At 41.1% G+C, this 13,901-nt stretch overlaps 1 protein-coding gene across 4 annotated transcripts in view; it reads right to left on the reverse strand.

Moving 5' to 3' along the window:
• LOC126458563 (uncharacterized) overlaps positions 1–13,901 on the reverse strand; it is a 169,895-nt gene that overhangs the window by 29,943 nt on the left and 126,051 nt on the right. For all 4 annotated transcript variants that reach the window (XM_050095686.1, XM_050095684.1, XM_050095683.1 and 1 more), the window contains exons 7-8: positions 5,531–5,709; positions 1,865–2,002 (exon numbers count right to left, since the gene is read on the reverse strand). In XM_050095686.1, the coding sequence (XP_049951643.1) occupies positions 1,865–2,002; positions 5,531–5,709 (317 nt within the window). The remainder of the gene's footprint in view (positions 1–1,864; positions 2,003–5,530; positions 5,710–13,901) is intronic.

A 13,901-nucleotide genomic window follows, 5' to 3' on the forward strand; every position in this document is an offset into this window, starting at 1 on the left:
AATATATGCATTTTGTCCCCATTTAAGGGAATGGGGTAGGTAATAAAAAATTTTAAGCTTTTTAAAAAACACCTTGATTCATGTGTGCATTTCTGATGCACTTGACATGTTCCAAATCGTAATGGTTACTGTGAGATAGGTCAATGAAACACATAAACTAACTAACAAACTGAGAAATAACTCCAGAAATCAATGTGGGACATATGATGAAGTAACCGTTAAGGGCAGTGCAGCGAAATTTGGTGTTAATGGGCTGTGGCAGCAAATGACTGATGCGAGAGCCTTTGCTAACAGCACGACATCACCTGCAGTGTCTCTCTGGGCTCGTGACCATATCTGTTGGACTCCAGGCGACTGGAAAACCATGGCCTGGTCAGAATCCTTATTTGAGCTGATTAGAGCTTACGCGGGGGTTTGAATGTAGTGCAGACCCTGCAAAGTCATGGACCCAAGTTGTCATCAAGACACTGTGCAACATGGTGGTGGCTCCATAATGGGCTGTGTTTATATGGAATTGACTGGGTCTTCTGGCTATTCAGCTACTTGGAGACCATTTGCAGCCATTCATGGACATCATGTTCCTAAACAACAATGGACTTTTTATAGATGACAATGTGCCTTGTCACCAGGCCACAGTTGTTCGCAGATGGTTTGAAGAACATTCTGGACAATCTGAGTGAATGATCTGGCCACCCAGTTCACCCGACTTAAATCTCATGGAACATCTATAGGTCACAATCGAGAGGTCAGTTCATGTACAAAATACTGCAGCAGGAACACTTTCACAATTATGGAATTATGGACAGCTATAGAGATAGCATGACTCAACATTTCTGCAGCGGACTTCCAACAACTTGTTGAGTCCATGCCATGGTGAGCTGCTGCACTACACCAGACAAAAGGAGGTTCGACACGATATTAGGACCTGTACCATGACTTTTGTCACCTCAGTGTATAAATACTGAACATTTTGTAATGAAATTATTCTTAATCTCACAGCCCTATCGGCACAATGTGGCTGTGCAGGATGAGGTCACCACATGGACCTGCCAGTAGAAATCACCGGTTCGAGGCCATGGCGAGGCAAAAGCTCTACACATGAGTCCTCCCAGACTTGGTGTCATAGTGCTGCTGGCTACCCCAGGTCAACACTGGCAGCATGGCTGACTCCAGCCCAGAGGGCAGCAGGTCACTACCAGTGTGCACCCGCCACTGCACTCCATCACAAGATGGGCATCTCGTCACGGTGGGCACTCACCGCCATGATGCAGCCAGGTGTCATCCAAAGCCGTGGTTGATACTCCATTGTTGAGAATACAAACCGCCGCCACAGGAACCACAGGGTCAGCTTGCATAATGAGACCACTGGTGCTCGTTGGAGAAAACACTTCACCATCTCGGGGCTTGCAAGCAGCCAGCCTAGCAGAATTCAGCAGCCAGCCAACCACTGAATTAGTGTATTACACAGCACAGAGTCTTCAATAAACAACTTGTTATCTTTGCAGCTGCTTTTTTCTGGAACCTCTTACATTCCCATCTAGCCTTCACCGCCCGCTCACACAGTCCTGTCTCATAGCCACCCCTTCCTGCACAGGTGGCACTACAGAAGTATGCATGTTATTAACTGTAACTAAACATCTGCAGCTGTGTAAATTATATCAAAACGAAGAATGTTAATGTCCACGCTCTGCAGGTACATCCTAGCTACACTGTGCTCTTTAATCAAATACCAATTCAAATAGGACGTTGCTCTTTTTCCCAATCCGCACACAGTAAATGTTTGTGTAAGTAATTCTCCTCACATCGGTCTCAGGCACATGAAAGTACAATCACAGGCAACCTGAAAACTGAAATACTGTCTTACTGTTCTTCCTGCTCCAGGCTGTGAAGCATCTGAAAGCCAGGTTCCAGTGATGGCTGTAATTCATCAACTGCATAGCCTTCTCCGAGTGCTGGAAAGTGTATTTCTGGCACATCCCCATCTTCATCTTCAATTTTACACCTGCAAGCATAATAATACAATAAACTAGAAACAAAGAAAAATTTCAACTGACATTTACATGTATTACCTTTTTCATCTGTTCTCATAAAAATGGAACAGGCCCCAACACAACTAACACGTATTAGAGATGTCATTAATACTTCCAACAACAGATTAGTACATTATGTGTCTGAAACCAATAACAATACTATTTTTTTTTTAATTTGTAAATTAAAAATGTTCATTCTTGAATGATGGAATGAGTTGTTGCATAACGCTGGGGCCTTACATGTGGCTGTTCAGGGAAAAAAGTAACCTTGTTAAAAATCAGATGTTGGCATGATCTTGAAAGGGCAAGTGTGCATGAATGAACATTGCTCAGAGATCTTTAGATATGTTGAAACGAAACTCTGGTGACATTCCCCTATGTTGAACAGTATTTGATGACACAAGGATTTATCTCTGCTCCACATTTTAGAAATGGAGCTGTCACACAGATATATAGTACAGGACACAAAAATTATCAAAAATGGTCACTGGCTCAATTAATTTACTGCAGGCATTGATTATGTATTCTCTTATTTTATTCACTCACGTCACTTAATACTTTGATGCAATATTGAACTCACAGTCTTCCAGAGATTGCCAAATGCAAGCAGCCCATTTCAAGATACTTTTATTATTTCAATAGCTGATTTTCTTTTGGAGTACACCACAAATTTGTCAAGATCCTTTACTCTACATTAAGTAATGAGCTTCACAAGCATTATGCAAATAATAAAGTTGAATTATATTGCTGTAGCTGTCTGCACTTTGACATGCCATTTACAATCCAGTTTAAATCCTCCTTCAATATGATAAATACTGAGCTACTCAATACACTAGGGATAGCCTGCCCATCATTTTCTTCCTTTGTTGCTGTTTTCATCTGAGCTTCCATTAATGGCCTACATCACTTCCTCCTCTGTGTCACCATCATAAGTTCACGCAAAACCTGGCCTGTGTTGATATCATCCCTATCATCCCTCCCCCCCCCCCCCCCCCCCCCCCCCCCCCCCCCCTCCCCAATCCCTCTCACTACCCCAAAGATCTTGCAAAAGCAAACATATTCAGCTGCATAACAGCTGCCATGCTAGTATCAAAACACAACAAGATTTCACACCGAAGGAGGAGAGGGAGGGGGGATTCCCTCCCCCTAAATAGCTTTCTTGTAAATCAATACATATAGTCCAACATATTTTTTACTTCGTGATACCTTGAATACATTACCTCAAAGTTCAATCCCTTACTATGATGTGCATCATCATACACTCAGGTATTCCTTTGGGTTTTGGGGAAAACAGCTAGGAGCCAAAACTGGTAAATACAGCAGATGTGAAGGCTCTTTGAGCTGAAGTTCATGCATTTTATGCTGAAGATGAGTCACTGTGCAGTGTTGTGGTGAAACAGAACTTTCTCCTTTGCAAGATGTAAGATATAACCCTTCAGTTTATTGAGTACTGAAGCATAACATTCAGTGGTAATGGTTCAAATGAATTAGATATGACATCATAAAATATACATAACAAGGGGTATGGGTCTGGATGGGGGCAGAGTGGGGAATGCCTTATTATAATTAAACAGAACATACACTTTTTGTACCAGAGTGAGCAACCCAGTATTACAAAAATGAAATACCAAATATAATGAAGTTTAACATGTAACAGAATAAAATGGCTGGATAACAATTAAGTACTGGTCCACAGAAAGGACAGCCAATTGTATTACAATATTTGTTGCAGATGTAGAATGTAAAAGTCAGCCTCAACACAATGGTAATTTCTACAAAGAACCTGAAAGTATGAAATTTAAGTGTACATTCCAATCACAAAATCTACATCAACCCTATCAATAATTTGTATAACAATAATGGAAATTACTGGATGGAGCAGTACATAAAATAAGGGAAAGGCAACCATTCATCTCTACCGGATCAATGCGCGAAGCACCGTGTCTAACTGAAACCCAAATGCACAATCCTATGGCAATGCCATGCCTTGGCTATAGAAGTAAGCGTTTGGGTGTCTATGTGGTTGTGTGTATGAACGTAGGTACTATTGCTAGAGGAAGAGCTACTGCTCAAAAGCTAGTATGAATACTGTTTTCCGTTAAGTGTTACTGTGTTCGACACATTGATCCGCTATAGATGAGTGGTAGTCTTTCTCTTACTTTACCGGTCAATAGTATGCATATTTATGTAAATTTATTTCAATAAGAACATCAAATTATGCAGTATATTTGAAATGTGTAGTACTTGTTTCAATTATCTAGGAAACCTATACAGACATAGCCTATGAGACACACTCCTCAATTTCCTGACTTATGATGATGATGTGATGATGATGATGATGATGATGATGATGATGATGATGAGGTCCCATACTCAGAGGAGTGTAGGGGACAATGCGGTAGACCAGCACTGCTGACTAGGCAAGGTCTTAGTGGAGGTGGTTTGCCATTGCCTTCCTCCAACCATAATGCGGATGAATGATGATGATGAAAACGACACAACACCCAGTCATCTTGAGGCAGGGAAAATCCCTGACCCCGCTGGGAATCAAACCCGGGACCCAGTGCGCAGGAAGCGAGAACGCTACCGCCAGACCAAGAGCTGAGGACTCCTGACTTATATCTGCTGCTTATTTTAAACATTGAAATACTTATAAAAGTTGATGTTTTCCCATTTGTGGGCGTATTTTTAAGATATTGTAACTTCATGTGTTTGGCTGTTGATATACTTTCCGGGATGTGAGGTCGTGGTCCAAGAACTTTTCTGCTCCTTACGTTTCGTCCAGGACTGCGTTGGACTTCCTCAGAGGCACTGCTCCGCTGAGTCTTGCCGACTGGTCGGCAAGACTCAGCGGAGCAATGCCTCTGAGGAAGTCCAGCGCAGTCCTGGACGAAACGTAAGGAGCAGAAAAGTTCTTGGACCACGACCTCACATCCCGGAAAGTATATCAACAGCCATGTCACCCAGTCGTGAAAGCCTTCATTCTACATTCATGTGTTTGGTTTCCTGCTTGAAAAAATAAATAAATATAATCCTTTTCAACCACAGCCCTTTTTCTAACTGACGTAGGACTGAGGGGTATTTTGTCTTTCCCTTTCCACTCTATAAGTATTATCTTTTCACTTACATGTGCTGAATGACTGGCTAACAATTGAGGCAGATAAAGAGAGGAGTGTATTTGGTTTGTAGAAAAGACTACAATAAAAACAAAAAAGAAAGGAAAAAGAGACTGAAAATCTTTCTAATTAAAGGAATGTTTACGGTCCGTATTTTCATACTGTCTAAAATTCCACACAGAATTCTGAGGGAGACACAGAAGATGAATATGTTATTAGTAACCAATTATATAATAAGAAGAACATTGAAACAGGAAATAAATAATAAGAGTTAGTTGTGTACATCTTTTGTACACAAAAAATTTTATCAAGATATTTTTGTGGATCAATTGCATCTTGACAAATTACTACAAATGTTTGTCCTAGATCAAAATATTTACATACACCAGTTCAGAAATTATGTCCTTCTGCCTCGTCTGTGTAAGCATTTTATATTCTTCCATTACTCGTAAACAATTTCCAAGAACGAAGTTGTTGTAATTTAATACTCGTAGCTGATAATCTTGAACAATTCCTTCTATGCCTCCTAGGCCCATTTCCACAAGTACACGCTCCAACACATCCTGAAAGAGATACAAAAACAATCGAATTCATTCCAACAATGAAATTACTTTTAAAGTAGCAATTAAAATACAACCAACACAAGAAAACTAAAACTAAGAATAAAGGCATAACACCCTCTATGACCAAAGCTCTCCTGTATGATTTATGCACATAATTTTTATTTGGTATCAATTGCTTTAAGACACTAGCCCTTTTCCATAAACTCTGCACAGCCAATGTGTAATGGATAATGTTGCAAGTATCCTTGAGAGAAATTTTGTCATGTATCATAAGTAAAACTGAAACAAGTCATGTTTGTTGGACCTGACACCCAAAAAATGATGTTTGATTCCAGTCTGAATTAAAACTGATGACGAGTGAGAGGGAGACTTGGGTATTATTCAAGGAGGTTGTTACTAAGTTCTTTGGCAAAAAAAAAAAAAGTATTTACACAGTATTTCTGTTATACCCAACAAGCTGGAACAGTTCAAGTAGGTAGGCTGCTTGATGACCCTCAAGATTAATTCCCTGACTATTTTGGTGAAAGTGAGGAATACGGCGAGTTCTTTCATTAAGAAATCAAAGTGATGGAAACACTTTATCGGGGTTGCTGCAATACCAATATGACACAAAACCCTCGTTGATACCTTCACCTAGATGTACAACACGGTTTTCATTAGAGAAAAAGTTATATTAGCTGCCTGACACACAATTCCGGAGTTATGAAGAGGTGTTTTCATGTTTATACTTCAACAAAATCTCCGTTCATATTGAAAATTAAATTACTTTTCATTCCAATTACATATGTTTTGCCAACACAACTGCTTTGTGACAAGGTTTGACCTTTAAAACAGAGTTCAAAGTCATTTCGAGGTAACCATTCCATGACCCCCTTCAAACCTTACAACTTTTACTAGAGACTTTTTTTGCAGAATTGTACCATTTCAGAGATATCGATTGGTACATATTAAAATGGGACACCCTATATATACACAACCCAATTCCACTGTCAGAAACGATCTTACGAAAGTAGTACACTGCCACACCAATACATTCAAAGACACAAGAAAGAAAGACAAATTTCAGCTCTAGCTCAGCAACTGCTTTTAAATTAGGCAGAAAGAGGATGCACAAAAGAACCCACAAGAAGTACAAAAAGAAATCAAAAATGCTGTAAATGAGGTGGCAAATGCTTTCATCAAGAAGCACATCACCATCAATGCACAAACACATTAAGGCATTAGCTAAGAGAAGAGAAACCGGACAGCTGGCTATGAGACACAAGGCACAAGGAAAAAGCACAGTTAGAAGAGGTATGGAAAACCACCCAAGCAACTCTGAGAAGAGCAAAGAGAAGATATATGACAAAATGGACTGCACAAACTACAGAGGAATTGCCCTCCTGAGTGTCTGCTATAAGATCCTGGCCAACTGCATATGAATACAATTCAGCCGTCTACAGAATAGGTGATTGGTGTATATCAGGGTGGTTTCAGAGGGAGCCGATCAACTGCGGACAACATTAATGTACTGCGACAGCTCACTGTGAAGGTGTGCCAGGAGGTCCTGATGAATTGCCTAACTAGTTTGGAATACCTACAAAACTTGTTAGTCTAGTTTTCGTTTGTCACATTGATTCAATAGGCAAAGTGAAAATCAGATACCAAGTCACTGAAGATCTTAACATAAAAACAGGGTTGAGACAAGGCACTCACAAGTCACGCGCATTGTCCAGCTTGGTTTTTGAAGAGGTAATAAGGAAAGATTTCCGTAAGATTTCAACGGGGTCAAGGTAGAAGATGGGCAAATTGGGCACATCGCATCTGCCAATGACATGGCCCTGTTATTTGCTAATGACAAGGACCTGTTGTCCAAATCTGAGGAAGAATTTATGCAGATAAGCGACACCATGAAGGTGGCAGAGAGCAAGGTTAGTCTCCTTTTGAATGACTCTGCTAGTGAGCAAGACTCAAGCCTATACAAAATATCCACTCTAGCCATTGATAGTTGGAACCCGACAAAAAGATTCATAATTTTAACTATATGGGGTAGTATTTACAGAGCAACCTCACGTGAAGCAGAAATAAAACTGAGGATCCAAGCTGAAAATTAACCATACTTCAGTCTGAGACCACTTTTGAAATTACACAGCCTCTCAAACTTCAGCCATACAAAACACTGATCCAACCCATAGGACTACCTGGTTGTGAAACATGGGAGTCTGGAAAAAATCTTCAATAATTTTCTCGTTTTTGAGTAGAAACTCTTGAGGAAGATCTATGATCTGGTACATTCTGAGATCACTGGGGAATGAAGGATCTGGCATACTTGTAAGGTGGATGAGGTCTACAAAAGACCAAATATTGTGGGACTGATAGGAACTGAGCAGCTCATATGGGGAGAGTAAGCCAGTCAGATCAATAAACCCCGATGAACATTGAAATCCGGATTTTACTCCTTATGGAAGTAGACTACTAGGCAGACAAAAGAAAAGATGGAGAGATGGAATTCATAAGAACCTGCTGCGTATTGGCACAGAGGGTGACTGGCAGCAAAAGGAAGGAAACAGAATCCAGTGGAGAGGAGCCTTGCCACTGCATGTGATCCACTGGACCTGAAAATGTAAAATGAGTATATCAACACAACCCTCAACAAAACCCCTTCCCAACAAAAGACCATTATCCATTACAGTTTGCAACAGCTCTGCATGAGAGAGTCAAAGCACATGTGTGCAAACACATGAGATGGGGGAGGGGGGGGGGGGGGGGGGGAATTCACAGTATTTGCCAAATTGCTTGGCCAGTAATTATTGTTTTCTTGTATGGTATCTTTCCTGGCTGTGCCCATAGGCTTGCCCTCTTGGCTATTGTTGATGCTACAGCTGGTTTCCGGTATATGGGGAAATGAGGTTTCATTCAGCCTAGAGGTGGTGGAACCATCTTTATGTAATCCTTCTAAATGGGATGTGGTGGGCAGCCACTGTGCTGGTTTAAGGGACAGTGGCATTTCCAAAATGGCTGGTGTTTCCACAGCACCTGTTGGTAACAAACTTTTAAAATGTCACAGCAGGAAGCTGTATTTTGCCAAGGAGTGCTGTCAAGGGAGCAGGAAATGGTCAATGAAAGAAAGTAACTGCCTTCTGCTCCTGAAGTTTGATTGGTTAAAGGTGTGGCTGTAAAACAAGTTAATGGAACAGCTGCAGTTCACGGAAAGCTGAGTCATGGGGCCTGTGGCATTGGAGGTGAGGTTTCAAGTGTGTCCCCTACTGTAAAGCAGAAGTGAGTTCTTTAATGCTCAATAAAGTTGCTCTGTTGATGCAACAAGCTTTAAGGAATTCAAACAGGCATTCCTGTGCCTGTGTGTGGAATTCCAATTAGTCATTTCAATTTTAGAGGTGAATTTTGTTTCTGAGTACATACGCATATGATTGATGAGAACAAGTTTTGAACCAAGCAGTGGAACATTAAGTCAAATTGAATCCAACAAACTACAGGGTAGTTACAGTTAAACTTTTGCTACTGAGAGGGATCCCATGAAGAGCAATAGATCGTAGAACAATGAAACTTCATTGAAACACTTATAAGGACACATGAAAGAGAAATATTGAATAAATGATTGCAAGAAACACATTTTAATTTCCACTTGTTTACTGGACACCATGTTTACATTCCAAGTTACAAACATTGTCCAATGTGATGACCACCTGCATCAACGTTAAACTGGAACCACACTAGAGATACCATTTCGCAATTGTTCACAGCACTTCTCGAACAGTGAACTGGTTGAAGCTCGCACACTGTGTCCAACATTCTCAGCCATAGCCACTGTAACTTCTTCAACAATCTGTGGTGCAACTGGCCATTGGCCTCTCCCAGAGTTAGTTCCCAAATCACCAGTTAATTCAAACTTCCACATTATGTTCTTCAACCCCAGTATTCCTTTAATGCATTGGTCCTTGTGAAGAGCAACTGCGCTGTGGCTCTTGATTTTGTTAAAACAGCTTTATGAGTAAAGCCCTGTCCACATTGTTCAGACCCATATCAACAGTTTGCAATTGTAATTTTCACTGATGCTTGTGTTTCAACTCTACATTGCTGTACCAGAACTGGCACCTAACAGCAAGTCATGATACTAACACTACTCACAACGCAAATCCTGCAGCGCACAGTCTGAACATCGTTCATCTAAAATTGTTTTCTGTCTGCACTGCCTCAAGTAGCAAAAGTTTAATTTTAATCACTCTTAACATTTGTATACCTGCAGACAAAGGCTCCACCACCGTAGTTTTGAACCGCAAAGATTACATGGCAGAAGGACTCCGTCAGCTGTCAGATACTTCCACCTACAAACCATGCCACAGTGATCCCATTCCCCAGCAATCCAGCAGGATCTCCAGTCACTACTCAAATCCTTAGGCCCATCCCAGAACCTCTCCCCAGAGTCCATCTCTCTACTTACCCCTACCACTCCCCGCACTCCTACCTTCTACATGCTTCCTAAAGTCCATAAACCCAACCACCCAGGATGCTCCATTGCGGCCGGTTACTGTGCCCTCACTGAGAGAATCTCTGCTCTCTTAGACCAACACCTTCAACCTATTACCCAGAACCTATCCTCCTACATAAAAGATACCAACCATTTCCTCGACCGACTCTCCACAGTTCCATTCCCTTTACCACACGGTGCCCTGCTCGTCACTGTTGATTCCACCTCCCTGTACACTAACATTCCTAAGGCCCATGGCCTTACTGCTATCGAACACTACCTTTCCAGACGCCCTATGGATTCCAAACCAACAACCTCCTTCCTAGTCTCCATTGACCAACTATATCTTCACCCACAATTACTTCTCCTTTGAAGGCTTTACCTACAAACAAATCCGCGGTACGGCTATGGGCACCCACATTGCACCATCCTATGCTAACTTATTCATGGGCCATCTAGAGGAATCTCCAATGTGCACTTTCTCGGTTCTGACTTCCTGTTACTAGACCATCGGACGAAAGAATTTACAGGCAGCTAACACTGCCGGCCATGGCTTGGCCGCAATAAAAAAATGAATCCTTCCTAAAAACCCAGAATCCTAAATCCCTCACCTGGTTCAAATTCATTGATGACATCTTTGCTATCTGGATTGAAGGTGAGGACACATTATACACATTCCTCCAGGAGAATTTTCTCTGATTCGCGTACCTTGCACACCAAGGGAATAATTTGTCATGGGCTCTCCCAAGAATCTCTATAATTCTGAGGGAATTTCATCTACTCCAGGGGCCTTGTTTCAAGTATGATATGTCTTCTTCAAGTTTCCTTTCCTTCTACACATTCCTTCCACCTTTCAACTTTCCCGCGTTGCTTGGTACTAGCTTGCCATCTGAGATTTCGGTATTTACACTGTTTCTTTTCTTCAAAGATCTATTTAATTTTCTTATAGGCTGCATCTATGTTTCCCCTATTCAGGCCTGCATCCATCAGCTTAGCCATGCTGCACATTTATATTTTCGCATTTTGTCACTAAAATTCAATATCTCATGTGTTATACAAGGATTTCTACTAGGTCTTGTCTTTTCATCTACTTGGTATTCTGCTGCCTTCACTATTCCCTCTCTCAAAGCAAGCCATTGGTCTTCTATTGTATTCCTTTCTACTTTTTCCATCCCGGTTCAGACAATCACTGTCTAAAGCTCCCTCTGAAAAGCACAATCGCCTCTGGTTCTTTTGATTTATATAGGTCTATCTCCTTAATTTTCCACCACTCTTTAATTTCTTCAGTTTTAATCTGCAGTACAAAACCAATAAATTACAAACAGAGTACACATCTACCCCTGGAAATGATTTGCTGTTTGAAATCTGATTTCAAAATCTCTATATTACCCTTTCATCCCCTTCCGCCCATCCACATTCCCCTACTGCTTTTCCTTCTCTTCCTTTTCCAATTATTGAATTCCAGTTCTCTCATCACATTTCATCTTCCTGAACTGTCCAAGAGCTAATTAAGCACATAAACTTTTATTGCAACTACTGGGTGTTGCTTACAGTCTATCTTGGCTGCAATAATGTTTGCTATGTTCTTCGTAGTAGCTCACCCGCTTTCATACTTATTCATCAGTAACCTCCTCACTGCTGATTCTTCAAGGAATCAAACTGCCATGTAAAAAACATCTTCAAATGTCTGATTACATTACGAATGAGTTAATGTTCAGCATGTCAAATTTTAGATTTTAGATCTATGAAAAGATCCTGAAGAAGAGAATAAGAAGCAGTATTGAAAGTAGACTGCAAGAGGAGCAGTATGGTTTCAGACCGGGAAGATCAACAACGGACCTCATATTTGCGGTAAGGCAACTGCAGGAAAGGCACTATGAGTACGGGAAGGACTTAATCATGGCCTTTTTAGATATTGAGAAGGCGTATGACAGTATCTATAGGGACAAGCTCTGGGATGTGCTGAACGCAAAAGGGATAGATGAAGAGATAACACGAAAAGTCAGAAAAATGTATGAGGGAAGTGAGAGTTGTGTGAAAGTGGGGAGGGAACGTACTGCATGGTTCAAGCTGGAAAATGGGCTGCGGCAGGGAAGTGCACTTTCGCCTTTATTGTTTATTATTGTTATGGATGAAATCCTACAGCAAGTATCAGATGCAATTGGAGATCATAAAATGAAAGCAGTGCTTTTTGCCGATGACCTGATGTTATGGGGAAATTGCGAGAAGGAGGTGCAAGAGCAGTTAGATGTATGGGAGGCAACGGCAGCACAATATGGAATGCATTTCTCTGCAAAGAAAAGTGAAATAATTGTCACAACAAGGAAGAAGAATAGGCCAAATGTGGATATAACTTGTGGAGGGGAAAAACTACAAGTGGTAGAGAACTTCAAGTACCTGGGAAGCATGATTGAAAGTAAGGGGGGAAACACAATGGAAATAAATGAAAGGTGCAGAAAAGCAGGGCAGTTCTTCAGATGCATTAGGGGGCTTATTTGGAGCAAGGAGGTGCCACAGAAATCCAAGGGAATTATATACCGAACCTACTTTGTCCCCATATTGGCATACGGAAGTGAGACATGGGTAATGCACAAAAGCGACAAAAGTAGAATACAAGCTAGTGAAATGAAGCTCCAGAGGAGCAGGTTGAGTGTAACAAGACGAGACAGATTGCGAAATGTGTATGTGAGGGAAAGACTAAAGGAGGAACCAGTACAGGACAGGATAGAAAAATCAAGACTGCAGTGGTATGGACACATGAAGAGAATGGATGAGGGAAGAATTCCAAAGAGGATGTTTGATCTGCAACTGGAGGGGAAGAGGCCCAGGGGAAGACCAAGAGATAGATGGGTGAAGGGAGTGAAGGAATGTGTGAGGAGAAGAGGAGAGAACTGGACGAAGGTGGAAGAGGGGGAATGGTGGAAAGACAGAACACGATGGAGAGGCTTGTGTTCCCGACAGACCCAGCCAGTGGCTGGAAACTGTCCAAGATGATGATGATGATGTCAAATTTTATGGCTGAAAACACAAAACCTAAATTAATTAGTTTTATTAGTTTTGTACAAATAAGTTTTTCCACTTCCTGCAGGTCTGTCTAGAAAACCTCATTGTACCCTACTTTCTCGTAGGTCGTATACGGTACAGCGATACAAGAAGAACCTTCCACCACTGTTTTATTATTATTATTCGATAAACATACAACTGAAACTGAGAAATACTTACTCTCTTCTGAAAAGCTTACACTCTGGTTCAGAAATGCTAGTTATTCATGGATCTCAATATCTACGATGCCATCTCTCTGAAACTGTGTGTTATAAAATGATATAATTTTGCAGGTATATTCATCAGTATATGCGGATACTGTCTGCAAAATTTGATGCAAATACAGTTTATGTGAAGGGCGTTCAATAAGTAATGCGACACTTTATTTTCTGAAAGCAGGATGTTTTTATTAATGATTCCAATACACCATATTATTCCCCACTCTTTGGTCTACAAAATCCCATTTGAACATAATCTTTATCCAATGCAATGCCCTTACACCACCTTACTGGTAGGGCCAACATCAGAGCCAATGTCTTGCTGCATAAATAATGTGCCCATCATCCATGTAGTGGTTCTTCGCTCTTCACTGGGCCACACAGATGGAACACAGAAATTGTAGGATAGAGGAGGAAGAACATTCCAATCGATTTCTTTGAGCCCCTCCCAGTCACACAGACTTGTT

This window comes from Schistocerca serialis, chromosome 2 (assembly GCF_023864345.2).
Source record: "Schistocerca serialis cubense isolate TAMUIC-IGC-003099 chromosome 2, iqSchSeri2.2, whole genome shotgun sequence".
Classification (NCBI taxonomy): domain Eukaryota; kingdom Metazoa; phylum Arthropoda; class Insecta; order Orthoptera; family Acrididae; genus Schistocerca; species Schistocerca serialis.